Raw genomic sequence first — 23,137 nt, 5'->3', positions numbered from 1 at the left:
AAATGTAAAAAAAATAATAAACTATATATATATATATATATATATATATATATATAAATAAACATATGTGTGTGTGTGCTGATCAAATTTGTCCAAATAACTAAATCATACAGTACTTCATTATTATATTCCTGCCATTAAAGTAATGGTCTGTGTTTCCACGATGTGCGAATGTACCCACTTTAGTATTTCAAGCTTAGATTTCTTCAGTCCCTCACTGATCACTTTGACTCCTGAGTCCAGCAGACGACTGTTGTTCAGGTTCATCTCTTTCAGGTTGGGTTTGGAGGAGAGAACAGTAGCTAGAACTGAACAGCTTTTCTCTGTCAGCTCACAATTATTCAGCCTAAACACAAAAACATTATTATTTGTTATTATCAGATATTCATATATACTAGGGGTTGCACATTCATAGTCTGGCTATCTGGGACATTGGAATGGAGTAAAAGGTTAAGATAATAACTTTCTCTGTAGTATTATATCACATTGTGAGTTTATATTAGCACCATTTTTTGTTTTCTCATGGTAACTGATAGAGCGTTTGGACATGGACGCAGGCCTACGTGACGTCAGACGTATCAAACAAATAGAGGTCGCAACAGGATAATAAAGGTTTGAAGGACTTCCACATTTACGCTCTGTTTCCAAACAGTTAAAATGACAAATGAAAGTATTCTCCGAAAGCTCCACAAGACATGTGTGATTATATTACTGGATGCTCGAAACTGATTTTGTGCGCAGATGCGGTACATTTGTCACAGGACGTGTGGTATGACAGTTGTGTCCGACTATATGAACTAGCTGTTTTAAATACAGTATTTTTATATTTAACATTAGTTTATCAGTATGTTTCAAATTATATTTTTTCGATTATTGGTGATTCCATAGGCTCTCTCTCAAGCACCTGTGCATGTTAAAAAACCAAATAGTTATGCAATGACAAGAACAAAGAGTCTCTCTCTTGCTCCACACATGCACGATAATATCGTGTATCATAGATCTCATGGGCTCATGATATGATGATTTGAAGAATTACCATATCGCCCAACACTAGTTACCATAACTTCCTTAAATCACAGAAGTTTGCAGATACACACTTAATAGATTAGAAAATGTTATTGTCTAAAATCATAATCCCTTACTTTATTTTCTCCACTATGCAATGAGAGTCCGGCAGAAGTGCAGCGAGTTTCTCCCAGTCCAGGTCTCCAAGTTTATTTGTGCTCAGATCCAGTTCTTGGAGCAGTAAAGGATTTGTACCCAGAATGTTAAAGAGATACTCATACGCTTCATCTGCAGCAGGACTCAAAAAGCTACAGAAATTAGAATAGAAGTTTAGATTAGATAACTGTTATAATTTTATACCTTTTGCATCTCCCATCCTCATCATGAGTCCAGTGTAATATTTAAGTCAATTGTTATAATTCCATTTAGTTTTACTGAGAAAATACCTAATCAGGGAATAAATCAATTAATTATTTAATTAATTATCTATCAAAATTGTAATGATTGTTTGTGTCACAAAATTTGTCAGTCTCATGAAATTCAAGTTTGTGACTGTAGCAACTCCTCTACCTGTTATTCAATTTCACATCAACTAATCTGCCCCCTTTAATATGCACTGTAAAAAAAAATTCCGATAAATAACAGTAATTTTCTGGCAGCAGGGGTGCCAGTAAAGTACTGTTAATTTACAGCTCTTAACCATTAATTTACCACTCTTATTTTTTAACAGTATTTTACCGTAAATTCTACCATGGAAATTAACTCCACTCCCACTGCTTCAAACAGTTCGAGTTTTTAAAACTAGCATTCCTACGATGTTAGTACTAGGAACTTATTTCATTTGAGTCCACTGAGAAGGAATATTTCTTACACTTAATGTGCAGTAATAAAGGAACTAAATACATGACTTTTACTCAAATCACTGCAGCTCATTGTCAGCTATAGCACACATGTATGTGCTGAAGTACTTAACACAGAGATCATCACTGTATCAGCGACTCCACATTTACTGCCTTTATATAAAACAGCAGAAAATCAGAATTTGTGGCTCATCATTGACTGAAGCACCAGCTCTACTCTACAGCACAATGGTGAACAATAAAACTACATTAAACTAAACGATCTCTCTTGTGCAAACACATATTAATACAGTCAAGTTCAGTATTTACTCTCATTATCAGTGTATGACTTTGCCTAATTTTTTTTCTATGAATGTTCACAAATATTTTAGTTAAATTAACTTTTTTTTTCATTTGGTAAATCTGACGTTTACATTTTAAAGTATATTACTGTTTTTCCTTGACTTGACGGCAAAAAACTGTAGAAAACACTTTGTTTTGCTGGCAACCATTAATTTACGGCAAGAAACAGTATAAAAACAGTTATTTACTGACAGCAGTAAATAACTGTTTTTCTACAGTTTGTTTCCTGTAAATTAATTACAGTTTATTACTGTTAAATTATGTTTCATGCTGTTTTTTCTTCATCTTAAATCTTTAACCCTTTAAACCCCACAAGAAAATCCTCAGTTTTAAATGAACACTTATAATGTGTGCACACTACAGAGTGTTAGAGTAACACTGAATCAGTGAAGTTAATGAGATAATTCGGTGATTAATTGATGATTGAGCATTAGTGATAAACACCTGCGGAATCACTGAAGGAAAGAGAAACACAAGAACTACAAATGACTTCAGCCACAGCCTTAGATGAAATCAACTGAATAAAAGAATACATAAAATCTCTCAAGATCTGATTAAACAACTACTAAAACAGCTTCACCAGATTCACATTACTAACCAGACTGACTTTATTTCTGTCAGATGTCTACAGAAGAATTTATGGAGAGTTAAATAGGTTTAGGTGTTTTTTTCACTACCATGATGGAGATCAGTGTTTACTTTAGTTGGGCTCTTGAACGTGACTTTTCAACAACTAAGGTTTTTTTTTTTTCATGCTGTAACAATGCGCCTTTGGAACCTGTTATAGCAAAACAAAAGTACACAGAAGAAAAAAAATCTGATATTGTTGTTTATAGATTGACAAGAACAAATACTATTATTTCTGATCTAATCCCGTGTCTCTTCTCTTATTGAAACTACAGCATGAGAAGGAACACTGCTGAGCCATAAGTTATGAAAGACTGTTAAGAAAATTTCACTCATAATAATAAAAAAAAAACCTTTGCTGAACTTTAGACAGAAACATCAAGAATCAGCATATGAATCACAACAATGGTGACAATCCACAAAATAAATAAACAGATCAGTTCTGAACATCACAACATATGCTACTAAAACTTAAAACAAATGCAAAATTATAAGCACATAAGAATTCAAGAAAATAAGTGAACAATTCAGGGGCATAATTTATTCATGCCGCAATGCATGCTGGGAATCATGGATGAGTTTTATCCTGTGCTGGTACCCAGCATGCATTGCATCATGAACCTTTTGATTGTCACCATTGTTGAGATTCATATGCTGATTGTTGATTTCTCTCTTTGAGTGTTGTGGGAACTGCTGCCCGAAATACTTTTTAACTAAAACTAGTCGTTAAATCCATAAATACTGGTTATCACACTACTTTTCAATCTTACAAAATTTAAGTGTCATTCACTCAAATATTTCAACACCAAATTAATATTTGATTATTATAGCAACACTTTAAGTCAGTTTAATACTGCTGTAACAGATGCATCATAAAGATACAAATACAGCAATAAAACAAAATTTAAAGTGCAAAAGTCAATGGTCAGGAGCCCAACTAAAGCAAACACTGATCTCCACAATGGTGACGCTAAACGAAACAGTAACATTATCATCTAAATCTCTTTAATTCTCAATAAGATCTTTTGATCTCTGTTCTCTGATCTGACAGAAATAAAGTCAGTCTGGTTAGTAATGTGTGAAGTTGGTGAAGCTGTTTGTTGATCGTTTAAATCTTCAGTTGATTTCATCTAAGGCTGTGGCTGAAGTCAGTTGTATTTCATGTGTTTGTCTTGTTATGTTTTTTTTTCTTCAGTGATTCTACTCATTAACAGCAGCTTGAAGTAATTGAATGCTTTTATTACCTGATTGTTATTGAATTACTCATTGCACCCCCTAGTAATTTGAAGAGCCACTGTAGTCCTAATATTCCAGGATAGTTTCCGGTGAGATCCAGCTTTGTCAAGCGTGAAGGGCTTGATCTCAGAACTGAAATCAAGGTTTTGTAATTTTCACCATTGATACCGCAGTCTGAAAGTCTGTAAATGGAAAAAAAGAGATTAATATTAAGTACAGCATGTTCTACTCTAAATAAAATACAAATCCATAAAGCAAAATGTTGCTTTTAAAAAATCTAAACCTAAATAGAAAAATATATTGTCACAAAAACTTCCAAAAAAGTGTATTTGTGCCTTCATATTGATATTTGCAAAACTGAAAAAAAAAATTGAATAGAAAACTTCAACTTATTTTATTTGTTGTTTGCTAAAACAACCTTACTTTAAAATTAAAATATTCCAAAGGTAAGTATAGAATAAATACCAATATAAAATGGTAATACAATTATAATATTATATTAATGATACTAAAGTAAGACTTGTTTAATTTGAATTTCCAAATATTGAACACAATATTTAAAGATAACAATAAGTAGTTAAAAAAAAATAAAAATAAATTGAAAATACCATTTCACTAGTAGTAGTGTTTCAGTTAATCAAAAATGTATTTACAAAAGTATATTAAAGGGCCCCTTTTATGTTCATTTACAAAGTAATAACTTTCTATGGTATCAGTTTTGCCATATCAGTCCGAGCACAAGTCTGACAGTGATACTCAGGAAGAAGCTTATCATCCTGAGCCACATTCACAAGCATGACTTTTCATTTGACATTTCAGAGTGTCAATTATTTTATACATCTTTTTATACCTATTTTAGAAGAAGCCATTAGAAAAGATTTTGAGAACACAGCAGAAGTTATGGCAGTACTACTGAAAAACATTGTTAAAAATACTCAAATATAACTAAAAAAACATAATCGCTGTTCTAATCTAATGTGCTGCTTCACTGTAATGCACACTCGAAGGCTACAGACAGCAGCTCGTATGTCACACGCAGATCACTCATGCACAGAATCATTCAGCGCAGAAATGTACTGTCAAAGCTGTTCTTTGATTTCTCAATAAAATAGCATTGAAACATAAAAGTTCAAGCATATATTTCTTAACTAAATTCCACAATTTCACTACTACTAGAGAGATGCTGCCATGTAGAAATAATTCACACATGCAATCGCTCTCACTAATGCATTCATATAAATGTAATCTTTACTGTGAGATATAATCTGTGTGAAATAAAGCAAACCAAGGCCAAAAGAACTGATGAAAATGGGCTGTTATAGGAGCAATAGCCATGTGGGCAGCACTGTGTCATTTGCCATAGCTGTGCACAGGGGGTTTGTTACAGCTCCAAACTTATTTTTTCATTAATGACAAACGATTTCGACTCGACTTTCTTCACATAAAAGTCGACTTAAAAAAAAATCAGAAGTTGTTCAACCTCTAATATATACTCACACATGTATTTCAGAAAAGCTACAAGTGCTCTTTAAATATTGTTGCAGATATAGAAGCACAACCCCTAGAGTACATGAAGAGCTAACAAAACTGATCAATGCATTAAAAAAACATTTGTACTCAATATTGCTCCCACTGAGTTACTCTCAAAAAGTGATTACAAAAAAAATCTACAATTTTAAACTCCTTTGCCTTTGTCCATGTAATGATGCAATTAATCAAGCAGGCATGTTCTACTGGATAGATTAACTCCCTTTGGCATGGATTTCATGCTTTACAGATTGTTTAAATACACACATACCTATAAAAAAGGATAATAGAAAATACTCACTTCAGTTTCTCCAATTTGCATTGTGGATTTTCCAAAAGCAAACAAATATTCTGTATTCCTTTGTTTCCTAGTTTATTTCCACTCAGATCCAGCTCTGTCAGGTTTGAAGGATTTGAATTAAATGCTGAAGTCAAAGCAGCACAACCTTCTTCAGTAATACTGTTTTTATTCATCCTGCAGAGAAAGAAAACAAAAAAAAAAGGAAATTATTATTCAATTTATCTTAAGACCTACTTTTCAGCAATGGCATCTTTGATTGTTGCTGATAACATTGAGCCTCATTCATGAAACAGAAGCAGAATTAATTTTATTTGTAAATAATAAATTGGTCATAAAAGTAAATTGGATTCATGAAAGTGTATTTCTCTGCTTCCAACCACATGTAAATAGTGTTTAAAATTTCCAAACATTATTTTTTCTTCTGGTGAACCGATGATGTTGCATTTTGATAACATTATTTTAGTATCAAATACTAAGTATTGTGACTCAAGAAAGTGGCTTCAACTCAAGCTCTGATATACGCTCAGGACTACTAGTGCTTAGAAGATAAGGGTGGATTGCAATATACTTGTATTATGTTGGTGGTGTTGAGGAAGTGGACAGATGCCAAAACAGCTGATGCTGGAGCAAGGTGAGTGACTGCTTAGGCTACAACAAGTAAACTGAAACTTTATAGTTCACTCCACCTGAAACTGTGATCAGGAATTTAATAGAATAACAAAATTAATTAGTTAACCAGTAAGTTAAATTTCAGAAATTTCATTCATTAACAAAAATGAAATCAGCTGCATGAACCACTTTCCTTTTTATTGTAGATGAATTATTCTGAACGCCAGAATTATTGGTCTAAATTTACTCTTATATTTACAGAAGTTTCATGTATGAGACTAGTTTGTAAGCTGCTCTGGATAAAAGTGTCTGTTAAATGAATACATATATTAAAATAATTAATCATCAACAGTTTATGAAAATGAAAGACAAAACGAATATTACGTTTGAAAAGTATTTTATAAAGACACATAACTGCACAAAAATGAAAATTACATATATACTTACTGAATTATGTTCAGTTTACAATGTTTATCCTCCAGTAGAGCAGCGAGCTGCTTCACTTTATGTGTGCTGTCCAGTTTATGTTTACTCAGATTCAGTTCTCTCACAAGTAATGGGTTTTTATTCACAACTCTTCTCACATACTGACAGGCTTCTTCTGCTTCAGAACTCAGAAACCTGCAGAAGAGAAAATGAAGCAGGATTCAGTTCAGCTCTCACCTTTTAAGGTACAATGACAATCGAAAAAAAATGCTTAAATCCCCTGTAGTTTATTATAACAACACTTTAACTTTCATGCAGCAACATATTGTATTTCTAAAATAATTTTTATATAATTAAATGTACTGCATACATTTTAAGTATTTCAACACATCTCACCTCAGTATTAGTTTACAGTTTGGATCCTGTAGTAAATCAGTGAGCTCCTTCACTCCTGATTGTCCAGGATCATTTCCTGTGAGATCCAGCTCTATCAGGTGTGAAGGGTTTGATCTCAGAGCTGAAGCCAGAGCTTTATAACCTTCTTCAGTGATACTGCAGTTAGAGAGTCTAGAAAGGAAATTAAAATGTTACATTGAGCTGATTTAACAGTTATTCTAGAAATGTCTTGACTAATAATAACTGCTAAAAAGAAAAGCTAGTGAATTTTGTTCCTTGTACAAATTAATGTAAAAAATTATGAATATGAGCACAAACAAAATATCCAGACACCTTTAATGTGTTAGAAATCAACTTACTTGAGTTTCTGTAGTTTACAGTTTTCTTTCAGTCCATCAGTGAGCAGCTTCACTCTTAAATCTTGCAGATTATTATTGCTCAGATCAAGATCCTTCAGAGTGCTGGAATCTGAACGGAGAACTGAAGCAAGAGCTGAACAGCTTTCCTCTGTTAGATCACACTTACAGAGTCTTCAAAAAAATAATAATAATAAAAAAAATAATAATAATTTATTTATATATATATATATATATATATATATATATATATATATATATATATATATATATATATATATAGTATGTGATATGGGATTTTTGTGTTGAGTGTAGCTCTTGGTGAAATGTACTCACTTAAGAATCTTCAGCTCACACACAGGATTCTTCAGTCCCTCACAGATCTCTTTGACTCCTGAGTCCAGCAGACGACTGTTGTTCAGGTTCATCTCTTTCAGGATGGTTTTGGAGGAGAGAACAGTAGCTAGAACTGAACAGCTTTTCTCTGTCAGCCTACAATTGTTCAGCCTTAACAAAAAAAATATATATATATATATATATATTATTCTGCACATTTTCAACATACATCAGACCAATATCTCTTTATATTGGATCACACATGACAGACAGTATTTAATAATAAATAAACAAACATTAGCTATAACGTATAAAATAATGTTGACTCACTTAATTTTCTCCACTTTGCTATGAGAGTCCATCAAAAGAGCAGAGAGCTTCTCTCCATCCAGGTCTCCTAATTTATCTTCACTCATATCCAGTTCTTTCAGTAATAATGGACTTGTACCCAGAACTTCAGTGAGATAATCACACGCTTGCTCTGCTGCAGGACTTTTCAAAAATCTAAACAAAATATATTATCAATTTATATCACATAATCTTAAAATTGTATGCCTTTTGTAGCTTGATTCCTCTTTAAAGAGTCCAGCTAATGTACGTAAAGATGGTATTCAACCAGAATAATACTTTCAATACTGCCTTCCCCACAGTGACAACATTAAGGGTATTTGCTGCCTTTAACGGCTAAGTGATGCTATAACCAATGTTTGAATTGAGGGGGGGGGGGGGTGGGTGCTGATGATTAGCTTATAAGCATAAAGAGAATTTGATTCATAGTGTCCATCCAAATTAGTGAACTTAATAATTTTAAGACACTCACTTCAGTATTAGTTTACAGTCTGGTTTTTGTGGTACATCAAGAAGCTCCTTCACTCCTGATTGTCCAGGGTCATTTCCTCTGAGATCCAGCTCTATCAGGTGTGAAGGGTTTGATCTCAGAGCTGAAGCCAGAGCTTTATAACCTTCTTCACTGATACTGCAGTCTGAAAGTCTAGAACAGAAACAAAAATAAATTACAACTATTCTAAAAAGTATCTGAATAATACAAATTATATTTCATTTGTTGTACAAATGTATTGAAAGTTAGCTGTAAAAACTATAGAGGCAGAGATAACTTTAATATGTTAAGTATAAACATCAGTTTCAGCGTTTCAAATATCTAAAAGTCTTTGGTCTGCATGATCCACAACATACAAGCAACCTAGAAATGATTTAACATTTAACCTTTGGAACTAAATGGGACAAAACTGAATAATAATAATAAATAAAAATCAGTGGTTTAAAACATTAAAATACAACTATAGGACCATCCCCATCTGCTCCCTCAAAAAAAAAAAAAAAATAGGCCTATATATATCCTGATCTAAATTCTGACTCAACAAACAATAGGACAGCAACTGTTTAAAACCCAAATTATAATTTACAATAAAACGGACTGTGGCAAAGTGGAAAACTGTTCTGTGGTCAGCTGAATCAAAATTTGAAGTTCTTTTTGGAAACTGGTATGCCATGTCATCCAGACTAAAGAGGGTAAGGACAACCCAAGTTTTTTATCAGCGCTCAGTTCAGAAGCCTGCATCTCTGATGGTATGGGGTTACATGAGTGCATGTGGCATGGGCAGCTTACATATCTGGAAAGTACCATCAATGCTGAAAGGTATATCCAAGTTCAAGAACAACATATGCTCCCATCAAGACGTCGTCTCTTTCAGGGAAGACCTTGCATTTTCCACCATGACAATGACAGACCACATACTGCATCAATCACAACATCATGGCTGCATAGAAGGATCCGGCTACTTAAAAGGCTAGCCTGCAGTCCACATCTTTCACCCATAGAAAATATTTGGCGCATCATAAAGAGAAAGATGCAACAAAGAAGACCTAAGACAGTTTATCAACTAGAAGCCTGTATTAGACAAGAATGGGACAACATTCCTATTCCTAAACTTGAGCAACTTTGTCCCCTTGGAATTATAAGGTTGTATCTGCATTCGAAGTAGTTTTGAGATATTGAACTTCAAAGTTTTTGTGTTCCATTCGACTGTGTAGATAGAACCTTATTATTTTTTAAATAAAAAGTCCCATTAATTACACAACATTAAAAATCTATCACATAATGTATATACGTTGAAACAGAATAAGAAAATGTAAATAACACAATTGACAAAAATGTCAGATAGAACCTTATAATTCCAAGGGGACAACTTGTCTCCTCAGTCCCCAGACGTTTGCAGACTGTTATAAAAAGAAGAGGGGATGCCACACAGTGGTAAACATGGCCATGTCCCAACTTTTTGAGATGTATTGATGAAATGAATTTAACTTATTTTTCCCTTAAAATTATACATTTTCTCAGTTTAAACATTTGATATGTCATCTATGTTGTATTCTGTATAAAATATTGAAATTTGAAACTTCCACATCATTGGATTCTGTTTTTATTCACAATTTGTCCCAACATTTTTGGAATTGGGTTTGTAATATGTGGCCTGGTTTTAAGACTTTAATCATTATTAGTTAATTGCTTTTAGCTCAACTATTAGATATAGACGAATCGCGCCTGAATAATACATTTTTATACAGTAAAAATATCTAAATCATCTGTTGCCACACAACTTGTAAGTTCTGGTTGAACTCAATGTCTGTTGTCATAGAACTTACCTCAGTATCTCCAATTTACACTGCATGTTATTCAGTCCAGAGCAGAGCAGCTTCACCCCTGTATCCTGCAGATTATTGTTGTTCAGGTTCAGCTCTTTCAGATTGGTATCTGATCCAAGAATTGTAGCCAGAGCTGAACAGCTTTTGTCGGTTAAATTACAATCATTTAACCTACAGAGGAAATAAATGACATCAAAGAATTAGGTAAAACGTATACAATCTTTTTTTTAATATTATCATTAATATATTTATATTATTTTCCATGAATATGATGACCCACAATAACAGATATATATATAAAAAAACTGTAATCTCTGTATATTAGTATTAGTATTTTAGGATAGTTCTACTCATTCCCACAGATGGTGCGCTTACAGGAAGATGACAGAATGTATCATTTGCACATTGTTTTGAGCCTTGCCAATTTAAAGTGAAAGAGAATTCAATACAGTGCTCCAGCACTCTTTTATAGACCATTTTCTGTATGCCAACACCCAAAACGCCCTTCTTGGCAAGTGTTTACGTACACATAGTTGTTTTTTTTTTATAAATTGTTGGAATATAGGCTATCAAGTGAATGTAAACCGTTAACAGTATATTAGATCTATGCATGAGGTCTTAAAGAGACATCAGCTTAAATAAACCTGCTGCAGTCTGTCATTACTGTTTATTTGTAAAGTGAAGACTATATCCAGTGATGACGATTATTCAGTTTCTGAAGTAATTCTGTACCTAAATATTATAGTTAGGCCTACCCGAAAAAAATAATGTATTGTTGTATTATTTATTATTTTATTTGTATATTGTTATTGTTTGCCATTTGTTTATTTGTTCTTATTTTATTACTTACTATTTGCTTGTGTTTTTTAGTTAAAATAAATTAATTTTTTCGTTTGAGTACAAGTATTTCTTGGGTGGGGAGGGCGTGTGGTCCATGGGCCACCACAGTTGGAAAAAGTCCTAGAGGAAATACTGAAATTACATTTTTCTTTATTTAGTATATGGTAGGGGTTTCCCTGACTAAGGATTTTCATAGTCGAATTGGAGTTTTAAAATCTTGCAGCTATTCATCTGATAGTCGAATCATATTGGTACTCAATGGCGCCGCGCATGGCTGCTTCAGTGCTTGGCTCTCCAGTGTTTGTACTGTTTTTGTTTGTTTTTCCTGTTTTTTGTTTAACAAACACGATCAGTTTCACCAGGGATGAACTGCTGAACATTCGGCAGAACACACCACAAGATCTTTTACCAGATTTAAATTATTCAGACGTTTTACTGAACGTTGTTATCGGAGGAGCGGCGGCGCTGATCAAACGCTTCAGGACGCGCAGACGGGGGAAGCGAGCGGGAGCGCTCGTCAGACTCAGGAAGCGCGGATTTCGAACGCCGTTGCCTAGCATCCATCTGGCAAATCTCCGCTCTCTACCTAACAAAACAGACGAACTCCTTCTGCTCTCTCGGACAAATAAGGATTTCTCTCACTCTGCTGCTCTGTGTTTCACGGAAACCTGGCTGAATGACGCCATACCGGACAGCGCGCTCCATCTGCCGGGCTTTCAGCTGTTCAGAGCGGATCGCGAATCACAATCCATGGGGAAATCGTGCGGCGGCGGGACATGCTTTTACATAAATGAGCGGTGGTGTAGAGATGTAACTGTGTTAAAGAAGATGTGCTGTCCTGATCTAGAAATGCAGTTTGTCAACTGCAAGCCGTTCTATTCGCCGCGGGAGTTTCACTCGTTCATTCTGGTTAGTGTTTACATCCATCCGCAAGCGCACGTGAGCTCAGCTTTACAGAAACTTGCTGATCAGATCACAGAGACAGAACAACAACACCCGGACTCTGTTTTAATCATTCTGGGGGACTTTAATAAAGCCAATCTCTCCCGTGAACTGCCAAAATACAGACAGCATGTTACATGTCCCACCAGAGACAGTAATATATTGGATCACTGCTACACCACAATAAAGGACGCATATCACTCTGTTCCACGAGCAGCTTTGGGAAATTCTGATCACTGTCTGATTCATCTTATACCATCCTACAAACAGAAACTTAAATCTGCTAAACCTGTAGTAAGGACTGTGAAGAGATGGACCAGCGAAACGGAGCAGGATTTACAATCTTGTTTTGATCTCACTGATTGGAGTGTTTTTGAAGCTGCTACCACCGATCTGGACGAACTCACAGAGACTGTAACATCCTATATTAGTTTCTGTGAGGATGTTTGCATTCCTACCAGGACTTATTTAACATTCAACAATGATAAGCCATGGTTTACAGTAAAACTCAGACATCTTCGTCAGGCCAAAGAGGATGCCTACAGAAATGGGGACAGGGTCTTGTACAATCAGGCCAGGAACACACTGAACAAAGAGATCAGAGCGGCTAAAAAGACCTACGCTAAAAAGTTGGAAGACCAGTTTTCTTCCAACGACTCAACTTCAGTTTGGAGAGGACTGAGGGCCATCACAAACTACAAGACACCATCCCCTTGCACTGAGGCTAATCAACGGCTTGCTAACGACCTGAATGAATTTTATTGCAGATTTGAAACCCCCAACACCCATTCTGACCATCTCCCTGCACAACCATTAACACCTCCTGCAATCCCCCGTTCCACACCTACTGCTCTTCAAATCTGTGAAGATGATGTGCGACAGGTCTTCAAGAAGAACAAAAGAAGAAAAGCACCAGGCCCAGATGGTGTTACACCAGCCTGTCTGAAAATCTGTGCTGACCAGCTGGCCCCCATCTTTTCACAGATCTTCAACAGATCCCTGGAGTTGTGTGAAGTACCTTCCTGCTTCAAACGCTCCACCATCATCCCCATCCCAAAGAAACCCAAGATAACAGGACTTAACGACTACAGACCTGTGGCTCTAACGTCTGTCGTCATGAAGTCGTTTGAAAAACTGGTTCTGGGTTATCTGAAATCCATCACTGGACCCTTACTGGACCCCCTGCAGTTTGCTTACCGAGCAAACAGGTCCGTGGATGATGCAATCAACATAGGATTGCACTTCATCCTGCAACATCTGGACAAAACAGGGACTTATGTGAGAATCCTGTTTGTGGACTTTAGTTCGGCTTTCAACACCATCATCCCAACAACCCTCCAGACCAAACTGACCCAGCTCTCTGTTCCTAGCTCTATCTGTCGGTGGATCACCAGCTTTCTGACAGATAGGCAACAGTTAGTGAGACTGGGGAAATTCACATCAAACAGCTGCTCCACCAACACTGGCGCCCCTCAGGGATGTGTTCTCTCCCCTCTGCTCTTCTCCCTTTACACCAACGACTGCACCTCTAAAGACCCCTCTGTCAAGCTCCTGAAGTTTGCAGATGACACTACAGTCATCGGCCTCATCCAGGACGGTGATGAGTCTGCTTACAGACAAGAGGTTGAGCAGCTGGCTGTCTGGTGCAGTCTTAACAACCTGGAGCTGAACACGCTCAAAACAGTGGAGATGATCGTGGACTTCAGGAGAAACCCCCCTGCACTTTCCCCACTCACCATCATGAACAGCACTGTGACTGCAGTGGAGTCATTCAGATTCCTGGGAACCACCATCTCTCAGGACCTGAAGTGGGACAATCACATTGACTCCATTGTAAAAAAGGCCCAACAAAGGTTGTATTTCCTTCGCCAGCTGAGGAAGTTTAACTTGCCACAGGAGCTGCTGAAACAGTTCTACTCAGACGTCATTGAGTCTGTACTGTGTACTTCTATAACTGTCTGGTTTGGCTCAGCAACAAAATCAGACATCAGAAGACTACAGAGAACTGTTAGGAATGCTGAAAGGATTATTGGTGCTCCTCTGCCCACCCTTCAAGAACTGTATACATCCAGAGTGAGGAAAAGGGCTCAGAAAATCACTCTGGATCCCTCACATCCAAGTCACCCCATTTTTGAACTTTTGCCATCTGGCCGGCGTCTCAGAGCCACAAATACCAGAACAGCAAGGCACAAAAACAGTTTCTTCCCCCAGGCAATCTACCTCATGAACAGTTAAATGTTCCCCACTTATGCTTATGCAAACAAAAGTGCAACATCCTTATATTTATTTGTTACCCCTCCATCCTAGTACATCCCTGCATCTTTTTCAATCCTATCCCATTATCATTTATAGCACAATTGTTTATACACTTATTTATTTGACTACATTTTTTTTTTTTGTCTGTGTGTTGGTGTCTCTGTGTACTGGAAGCTTATGTCACTAAAACAAATTCCTTGTATGCGCAAACATACTTGGCAATAAAGCTCTTTCTGATTCTGATTCTGATTCTGATATGTTTTGGGGGCAAAATATATTACTAAGAGTCAAGTCAGACATTAGACAGTTAATTATTTAAAACATTTTTTTACAATAGTGCTCTCATTTTAATTGTTATGCATACACTTACAAAAAGATGGGTCTTTAAAGGTTATTTACATGCAGTAATGGTTTTATTTAAAACCATAGCATTCTGAAGAACCCTTTCATTCTGAAATGGTTCTTTGTGTTAGAATTTAGGGTTCTTTATTCTCTCCCTTTTGTTTTTTCAAACAAACTGACATTTTTACTGGTTTTCTGTAGTTCAGTGATCCATCTACACAGACTATCAACAAACTCAACAGGTTAATGATTTCATTCTTAAAAATTAAATAAATAAAAATGTAACTGGCTTCCAAACAAACATGGTCTTATTTTTTTCTTTAGTTTTTGGTCATATATAGGTGTGTTGATGGGTCTTGGGTGCACTGTGAAGACCTCTAGTCTGAACCCCGAACATTATCAGGAAGGCTATTCCAGAGTTTGGGAGCCAGATGTGAAAAAGCTCTACCTCCTTTAGTGGATTTTGCTATCCTAGGAACTACCAGAAGTCCAGCGTTTTGTGACCTTAGCGAGCGTGATGCATTGTTACGTGGTATAAGGCTAGTAAGATACGCAGGGGCTAAACCATTTAGGGCCTTATAGGGGAGTAATGATCATTTGTAACCGATACGGAACTTAAAGGGTTAGTTCACCAAAAAATAATGTTATTAAATCATAACATAACATTAAAAAACGTTTTAATTACTTACAGAGCTCTTTTAGAGGTTTTGATGACTGCTGATAATCTAATGAGACACTCATCTGATTTCTTGAATTTCTGGAGCTCAAACTCCTCCATTTCCTCCTCTGACGTCAACAACACAAAAGCCAAAGCAGACCACTGAGCAGGTGAAAGATCAGCAGAAGAAAGACTTCCTTTGTTAAGGTGAGTCTGAATCTCTTTCACCAGAGTTTGATCATTCAGTTCATTCAGACAGTAGAACAGATTGATGGATCTCTCTGGAGACAGATTAGCTTCAAATTTCTGCTTGATGTACTGAACTATTTCCTTTTTGCTCTGGTCACTGTTGTCATGCTGAGTTAACAGTCCTCGTAAGAGTAGCCGATTGGACTGGAGTGACAGACCAAGAAGAAAGCGAAGGAAAAGATCCAGCTGCCCACTGTCACTCTGAAGGGCCTTGTCCACTGCAGTCTTGAGCAAATCAATCATGGTTCCATGTTTTTCCTGTTTCATAGAGTCTTGAACAAACACACTTTGCTTTTGGATGTCTAGGAACAGATGTGCATAAAGAGCTGCAATAAACTCTTGAATGCTCAAGTGAACAAAGCAGAAAGTGGTGCCAAGAATGATCCCTTTTTCCTCCTTAAAGATCTGGGTACACATGCCTGAATACACTGATGCTTTAGAGACGTCAATACCACAGGCTTCCAGATCTGTGTCATAGAAGATCAGGTTGTTTCTTTCCAGCTGATGAAATGCAAGTTTTCCCAGTGAAAAAATAGCCTTTTCATCCCAGGAAATATTTGATGTATATTCTCCATGATATTTTCGTCTGCTCTGCTGGATCTGAAAGCGGAGAAAGTGTGTGTACATTTGTGTCAGAGTCTTGGGAGTGTCTTCAGTATTTGATTTCTGCAGTGTTCTCAAGGAGTCATCAGCCTGATTTCTCACATCATTACTCCTTCTTTCCTCTAAAATGTTCTGGAGAACAGTGGCTGAAATCCAGCAGAAGACTGGGATGTGGCACATGATAAAGAGACTCTTAGATTTTTTAACATGATCAATGATTTCTTTGGCCTGATTCTCATCTTTGAATCTTTTTCTGAAGTACTCCTCCTTTTGTGCATCATTGAATCCTCGTATCTCTGTCACCCGATCGATATAATCAGGAGGAATCTTGCTGGCAGCTGCTGGTCTGGTGGTGATCCAGATGAGAGCAGAAGGAAGCAGATTTCCCTTGATCAGGTTTGTCAGGAGAACATCCAGAGAGACTTGTGATGTTACATCAGACCACGTCTCATTACCATCAAAGTTCAGAGGAAGACGACATTCATCCAATCCATCAAGGATGAACATGACTTTGAAATTATTTCTCCTTGAAAGATTCAGTCCTTTTGTCTCTGGGAAAAACTGATTTATAATGTCCATCAAACTTTGTGTTTCTTTCTCCTTTAAGTTCATCTCTCTGAATGGAAGAGGAAATATGAAGTTGATATCTTGATTTTCTTTTCCTTCAGCCCAGTCTAGAACAAACTTTTGCACAGAGACAGATTTTCCAATTCCAGCAACTCCTTTTGTCAGTACAGTTTTGATCTGCTTGTCTTGTTCAGGTGTTTCAAACATCTTTTTGCATTCAACTGGTATTTCCTGTGATTCATGACGTCTGGCAGTAACTTCAATCTGTCTTACTTCATGTTCAGTATTGACCTGTTCACTACCACCCTGAGTGATATACAGATCTGTGTAGATGTTATTCAGAAGTGTAGAGTCACCTTGCTTTGCAATTCCTTCAAACACACACTTATACTTTTTCTTCAGGCTGCATTTTAGCTCATGAATGAAAATAAGATTATCTAAACAGAAAAAAAAAAACAGTTTCAGTCCACTTTCTCTAATAGATTCATAAGTGACAGATGGTCATGAGTCTCTTACCTTCTAGAGTATTAGCAGCTTCATCTTGCTTCATCTCTCTCAGGAAGTAGAGTGTGAGATCAAGAGCTGCTTCTTTGATAATGCATCTGTTCTCATTAAAGTCCTTCACTAAAGACTGTAAGTTCTCCTTTTGTAAGATTTTCTTAAACTTTTCGAACTCATTCTTCAAGAATGTGATTACTTTGCTCTCAAGATCCTACAAAGAAAGCGAAAATAAATAAATAAATTGAACCAAATTGTTTGTGTTTGATAACATTTAGAAACATTAATGTTTGCTTACCCGAAAAATCCCTGGAAGATTGTCTTTGAAAGTCTCATGCTTCCTGTGAGTCTGGAAATATGAATTTAATGTCTCATATTGAAGCCTGTTAACAAATAAATAAATTAAAATACTGTATTTACAGGCAAAAAAAAAAAAAAAAAAACTATTGTAAACATTTTTAACAGTGAGAAGAAAAAAGCATTAGCTTTAAAATAGGGATACTCCAAATATTACAACCAAAATCCTTTGGCCAAAAATAGCAACAACAAAAAAAATATATATCTATTTCGGTGTTTGGCCGAATAAGCGGAAAGACTGAATAAATTGTATTAAACAATAATGTGACAATCAAAAAGAGGCACGCACTAATGCAGCACACATGTCAGCAGTGTGGAAGCATTTAAAACTGTCAGAGAAAGACTCAAAAATCATTACAAGCACAGAGAGAGAAAGACTGTCTAGTACTGCATTGCATGTCTTCGATGAGAATGTATGTATGATACTGTATGATAATTCAAATAATGGCCTCATACAATTAGTAAATAAAATTCAGAACTTTATGATTTCTAAAACACGCACTAATTATATGAATTCAAACAGAGCTGCACGAGCTCCGCAGAACTGCTTGTAAGGCAGGGTTCAAAGTCCAAAGTGCGTCGAAAATCTGAGCTGAAACTGTGTTTCTTGTCATCTGCTCAGTAACATTGTTGTGCATTTTCAAAATAAAATAAAAATACAATAATAATGATAATAATAATAACAACAGCTAATGCATTTCTTATAACACATTTACACAAGTGTTCAAATTGGAATCTGTAATATTTTAACTTGTAATAGTGTTTTAAAAGAATTATCTTTTGCTCAGCTATGCTGCATTTGTACAGTAAAAAATACATAACTGATTCAAGAAGGGGGTCAAAAAATATTATTTTACTATTAATTAATTTTAAGTTAAATTTTGCTATGGTGGCATAGTGTCTGCTAGAATGTTCAAAAATGATCAGTGTTAAGTAAAAAAATGTTAATAGTTTTGTGATAAAAAAATTTTCTTTGAGAAGCTAAAGTAAAACAGTAAAAAGCAAATGTTGGCTATTGAATATAAGAAATTGTAAAAAAAAAAAATTGCAAAATATATGGAAACAACAGTGTTCGGTATTCCACCTTCGGCCCAGTGAAGAATTTTTATTTTCGGTGCATCCTTACTTTAAAAGATAAGTTCACTTTCAGAATAATAATAATAATAATAATAATAATAATAATAATAATAATAATAATATTAATAATAATAATAATAATAATAATAATTATTATTATTATTATTATTATTATTAAACAACACATAGTTTAGCTAGTTAAAAATAAAGTTTACTCTATTCTTCTCTCTGTTCACCAGAAACATACTTTAATGATGGGAAGAGAGAATGAATTTACAGTATGTGATGTAATTCCCACAGCTCGGATTCAGCACAAAGAAACATGGCAGCACTCATCACCCGATATAGATCAACTAATATGGTATGTTATCATAAAGGTGTTTGAACTACCAAATACATTCACTTACACATATTTTAGAATCGGAATATCAGTTATTTCATAATATACTTAACACATTTGTGAATATTTTTAAATAAAACAGGAACAATTAAGTAAAATTGATACATCATTCATTCTCAGCTATTGTGGAAGGACTGCGGTGAGTCACGTGACAAGCATGACATATGTAAACAATAAGGCGATACATTCTAAAATAACAGTTGCCTAATAATATTAATATATATATATATATATATATATATATATATATATATATATATATATATATATATATATATATATATATAATTTTTAAAGGCTGTGGGGGGTCTGCTTGAATATTTTAACCGCGTATGTGAAAATGTTAAATACCCAGATAAACCTCACCGCGTCAACAATAACACTGTATGACGGATGGATCACTTATTTCATTTTTTTTATTTAAAATATTCACAAACTTGCATACCATGTCATGAACAATCTGATATCCCGGTTCACAAATATGTGTAAATGAGTGTGTTTTGTTGTATAAAAACCTTTCTAAATGATCTTGATCATGATCTGTAATCTGAGATGGGCGCCATCATGTTTTTTTTTGTGCTGCAGTTCACAGAGTCCTGGCTGTCAGTCAGATTTACAGCATGTGAATTCATAAATTTCTCCCGAAATACAAGTTATAATTGGCGGGTGAACAGGGTGATGAATAGAGTGAACTTTATAGTTACTTACTCTGTGTGTATCTAATATGAATCAAAAACATCTGCAAATTAAATTTGAATGGATTGTTATTGTTGCTTCCATAGACATATGTATGTGTTTTACAAACTCTAAATGTATTGTTTTACTAGTATTTATGTGTATTTAAATGTCTGAAACCCAAAATATGCATTATGTGGTTAATAAAACTGCATAGATGTGATAATATAACAAGAGCTGTGCATGTCTCTCTCTGGCTCAGCACCAGACAACATCTGAAAATGAATTTGACAGTTATGTGACATCACCGAACGTTCTAAATCCCATATGTGGGACCATACTCCCAGGGGCACGGAAATAATAATCCCATATGTGGGACCATACCGCTGAAAAGGTTAAAAAAATTATATATGAAATACCTTTTGGGAGGTGGCTTTTCTCTCATGCTGAAGTTTGGCATGTGATCTTTTGAACGGTCAGTCATCACAGACACAGAGCTGGACACACGTGAGCCTGATCTTACACTAATGACACAAAGAACAGAGAGAAACTCTATTAAAGAGAATGTATTTGAGTATAATTTAAACATTATAATGCCGCAAATGATAATTAGATACAGTATAGCTGTGCATTTCATCCTACTATGACTATGGATGGATATATACACTTGTTCAGCTGCATGATCTTTATTTCCTCTGCTGTATTTGCATGCATGTCTCTTAGTGATTGCCCATATCATTGTTTTACTGAAAAAGTTCCAAAATAAACTCAATAAAGGCCATTAATAAAGTGGTCAATAATTTATTTCAAGTTTTCTTCAGTCAAATTCTATCACATACCCCATGTAGATTAATACTAGAATGTAAAACACATGAAGTATCTTTTGGTAGATGACTTTTATTTCTCACTGAAGTTAGGCATGTTATCTTTTGACCGGTCACTCTTCACAGACACAGAGCTGGACACATGAGAGCCTGGTCTCACATTAATGATACAGAGGAGACAAAGGAGGGGAAAGAACAACACTGACTGAATGTGGGTTTTGCAAATCAATGAAAAAAAAAAATGTTATTCAGTGTAATGTAAAAAGTTGTGTACAATTATAACACTTTATTGTTCCAATAACACTAGTATTGTATCACCCAGACCAAAAAAAAAAAAAATGCTGTGAGAGAGTGAATAAATTTGTACTTTTGCAAATTCATCAATAATGATTTTGCCTTTCATATTTTAAATGTTTAGCATCTACTGGATACTTTTTGAATGTTCAAAAATCAGTTAAATTGCACTGATAAAATTAATTCATACTCTAGTCCCAAAACATCTGAATTCGTGGTAGATGCTCTGTATGTTAGTTATTTACTATTAAGTTTGACTTCTCCATAAAGCCGTGTTTGTCATGTATAGTTTAAATGTATTTGCAAATTTAAAAAGAGAGAAAAACAAGAAAAAAAGAAAGAAAGACATTTTAGTAGTGTTTAAAATGATTCTCTAAAAATAGATTCAGTCTCACCTCTGTTTCTCTGAGAGACTCATCTCAGACAGAAAGTCTTTTCCTCGTTCCTCTGACATACTTCAGCTAAACTCTCATTGCAAGCATCAACACTGGTTTGTGAAAGTAGTCAGCTGATCAGTATCACCTGGATATGATAATATGTTACTGAGGTCAGTAACAAGGCAGTTATTCAAGAAAATAATGAGAAAAAAAAACTACTATATACACTATATAAACTAAAGTTGTTAACAAACAAATATTTTGCCAAAAAGAATAACCAAGTGGTCTGACAGGTGGCACAAAATATAACCTCATTTGGGAATAGCCATTTACAATCTGCAAAAGTCAAAGTCAAAGTTACAAAGTCTTTTTTTTTTTTTTTTTTTTTGCTTAACAAAAAGTATAGTCGTAGCTTCATAAAATGTCACATGGATTATTTTACTCTTCTCCTTGCTATGCTTCTGGACCTTGATCATGTAAGGCTTGTTGTATATGGGAGGGTCAGTGAGCTCTCAGAATTCTTCAAAAATATCTTTGTGTTCTGAAGATGAACAAAGGTGTTAAAGGTTTGGAACGACATGAGGGACATGAGTAATTAATGACTGATTTTTTCTTTTTTGGGTAAACTAACCCTTTAATGTAATTTTACAATCATATATTTTTTTTATTAATAGTTGAATATTAACTTTTTTGTCATTTTATCACTACTTCATGTTTACAATATATTTCATTATTGTGAAATGTTCCTAACATAACTAATTGAGTAAAAGTAACCTGCATTATGTTCAGTGTGGACAAATATACAATATATGTGCACTGAAATATTATAAATAAATGTAGTGATAGTCGATTTTTGTCTAAATGTCCATTTTAAAATACTTTATAAAATACTTAAATACCTTTTTTCTCTTAATTGTTTAACGTCCACACATATAAAAAATATCTGTTCACGTGATTTCAGAGAGCTGCATCAGTTTGGAGCAGTCTTTAACACTTCAGGACTAAGAAAAGGTCCCCTGCAACTTTATATTTAAATCAAGTTTACAGTATGAAATAAATACTTATTTTTTTCCAAAAACTGAGTGTAATCCGAAAATGTCTTAAAACTTACCTGCAGTCTTGGGGACTTTTATGCATATAATGTGGGACTGCCCCAAGATCTATGATTTTTGGAATAAGGTGTTACAAGCATTGTCTGATCTGACTGATGGACCCTGTTGTACATCTTCTCAATGATGACTCTAAACTTGAAGACATGAATGGAAGGTCTAGAAAAATTTGGTTAGCCGGTCTTACAGCAGCCAAAAAAAATCATTGTTCAAGTTTGGGTCCCACCCCACAACTTAGCCCATAAGCATTGGCTGAATACGTTCTTGGAGATTCTTTTTCTTGAACTTTCTTCTGCCAAGATCAACGGCGCTACACCTCGGACTATACAAACATGGAGCAATGGAATCGCTAGAGTTCAGGACATTTTACTGAAAAGACACTAA

At 35.1% G+C, this 23,137-nt stretch overlaps 1 protein-coding gene across 1 annotated transcript; it reads right to left on the bottom strand.

The window, feature by feature from the left end:
* Positions 1-123: 123 nt before the first annotated feature.
* On the bottom strand, positions 124-17,692 carry LOC113097030 (NACHT, LRR and PYD domains-containing protein 12). The gene is made up of 13 exons (XM_026262265.1): positions 17,659-17,692; positions 15,755-17,579; positions 10,686-10,856; positions 8,842-9,012; positions 8,352-8,525; positions 8,022-8,192; positions 7,689-7,859; positions 7,330-7,500; positions 6,955-7,128; positions 5,899-6,072; positions 4,079-4,252; positions 1,143-1,313; positions 124-346 (listed from the first exon to the last, which is right to left on the bottom strand). The coding sequence occupies exons 1-13, from the start codon at positions 17,690-17,692 to the stop codon at positions 124-126; spliced, it is 3,804 nt and encodes a 1,267-aa protein (XP_026118050.1).
* Between the last annotated feature and the right edge of the window lie 5,445 nt (positions 17,693-23,137).

Source organism: Carassius auratus, unplaced genomic scaffold (assembly GCF_003368295.1).
Source record: "Carassius auratus strain Wakin unplaced genomic scaffold, ASM336829v1 scaf_tig00216072, whole genome shotgun sequence".
NCBI lineage: Eukaryota > Metazoa > Chordata > Actinopteri > Cypriniformes > Cyprinidae > Carassius > Carassius auratus.
The sequence above is the reverse complement of the archived record's forward strand: the minus strand, read 5'-3'. Positions and strand labels throughout refer to the sequence as shown.

Coding starts and splice junctions, on each gene's coding strand:
- LOC113097030 (XM_026262265.1), bottom strand. CDS start 17,692: ATGAAGCAAGATGAAGCTGCTAATACTCTAGAAG. Junction 4,253..5,898: donor TGCAAATTGGAGAAACTGAA/GTGAGTATTTTC, acceptor TTCCATTTACAG/ACTTTCAGACTGCGGTATCA. Junction 1,314..4,078: donor AGTAATTCAATAACAATCAG/GTAATAAAAGCA, acceptor TAATTTCTGTAG/CTTTTTGAGTCCTGCTGCAG.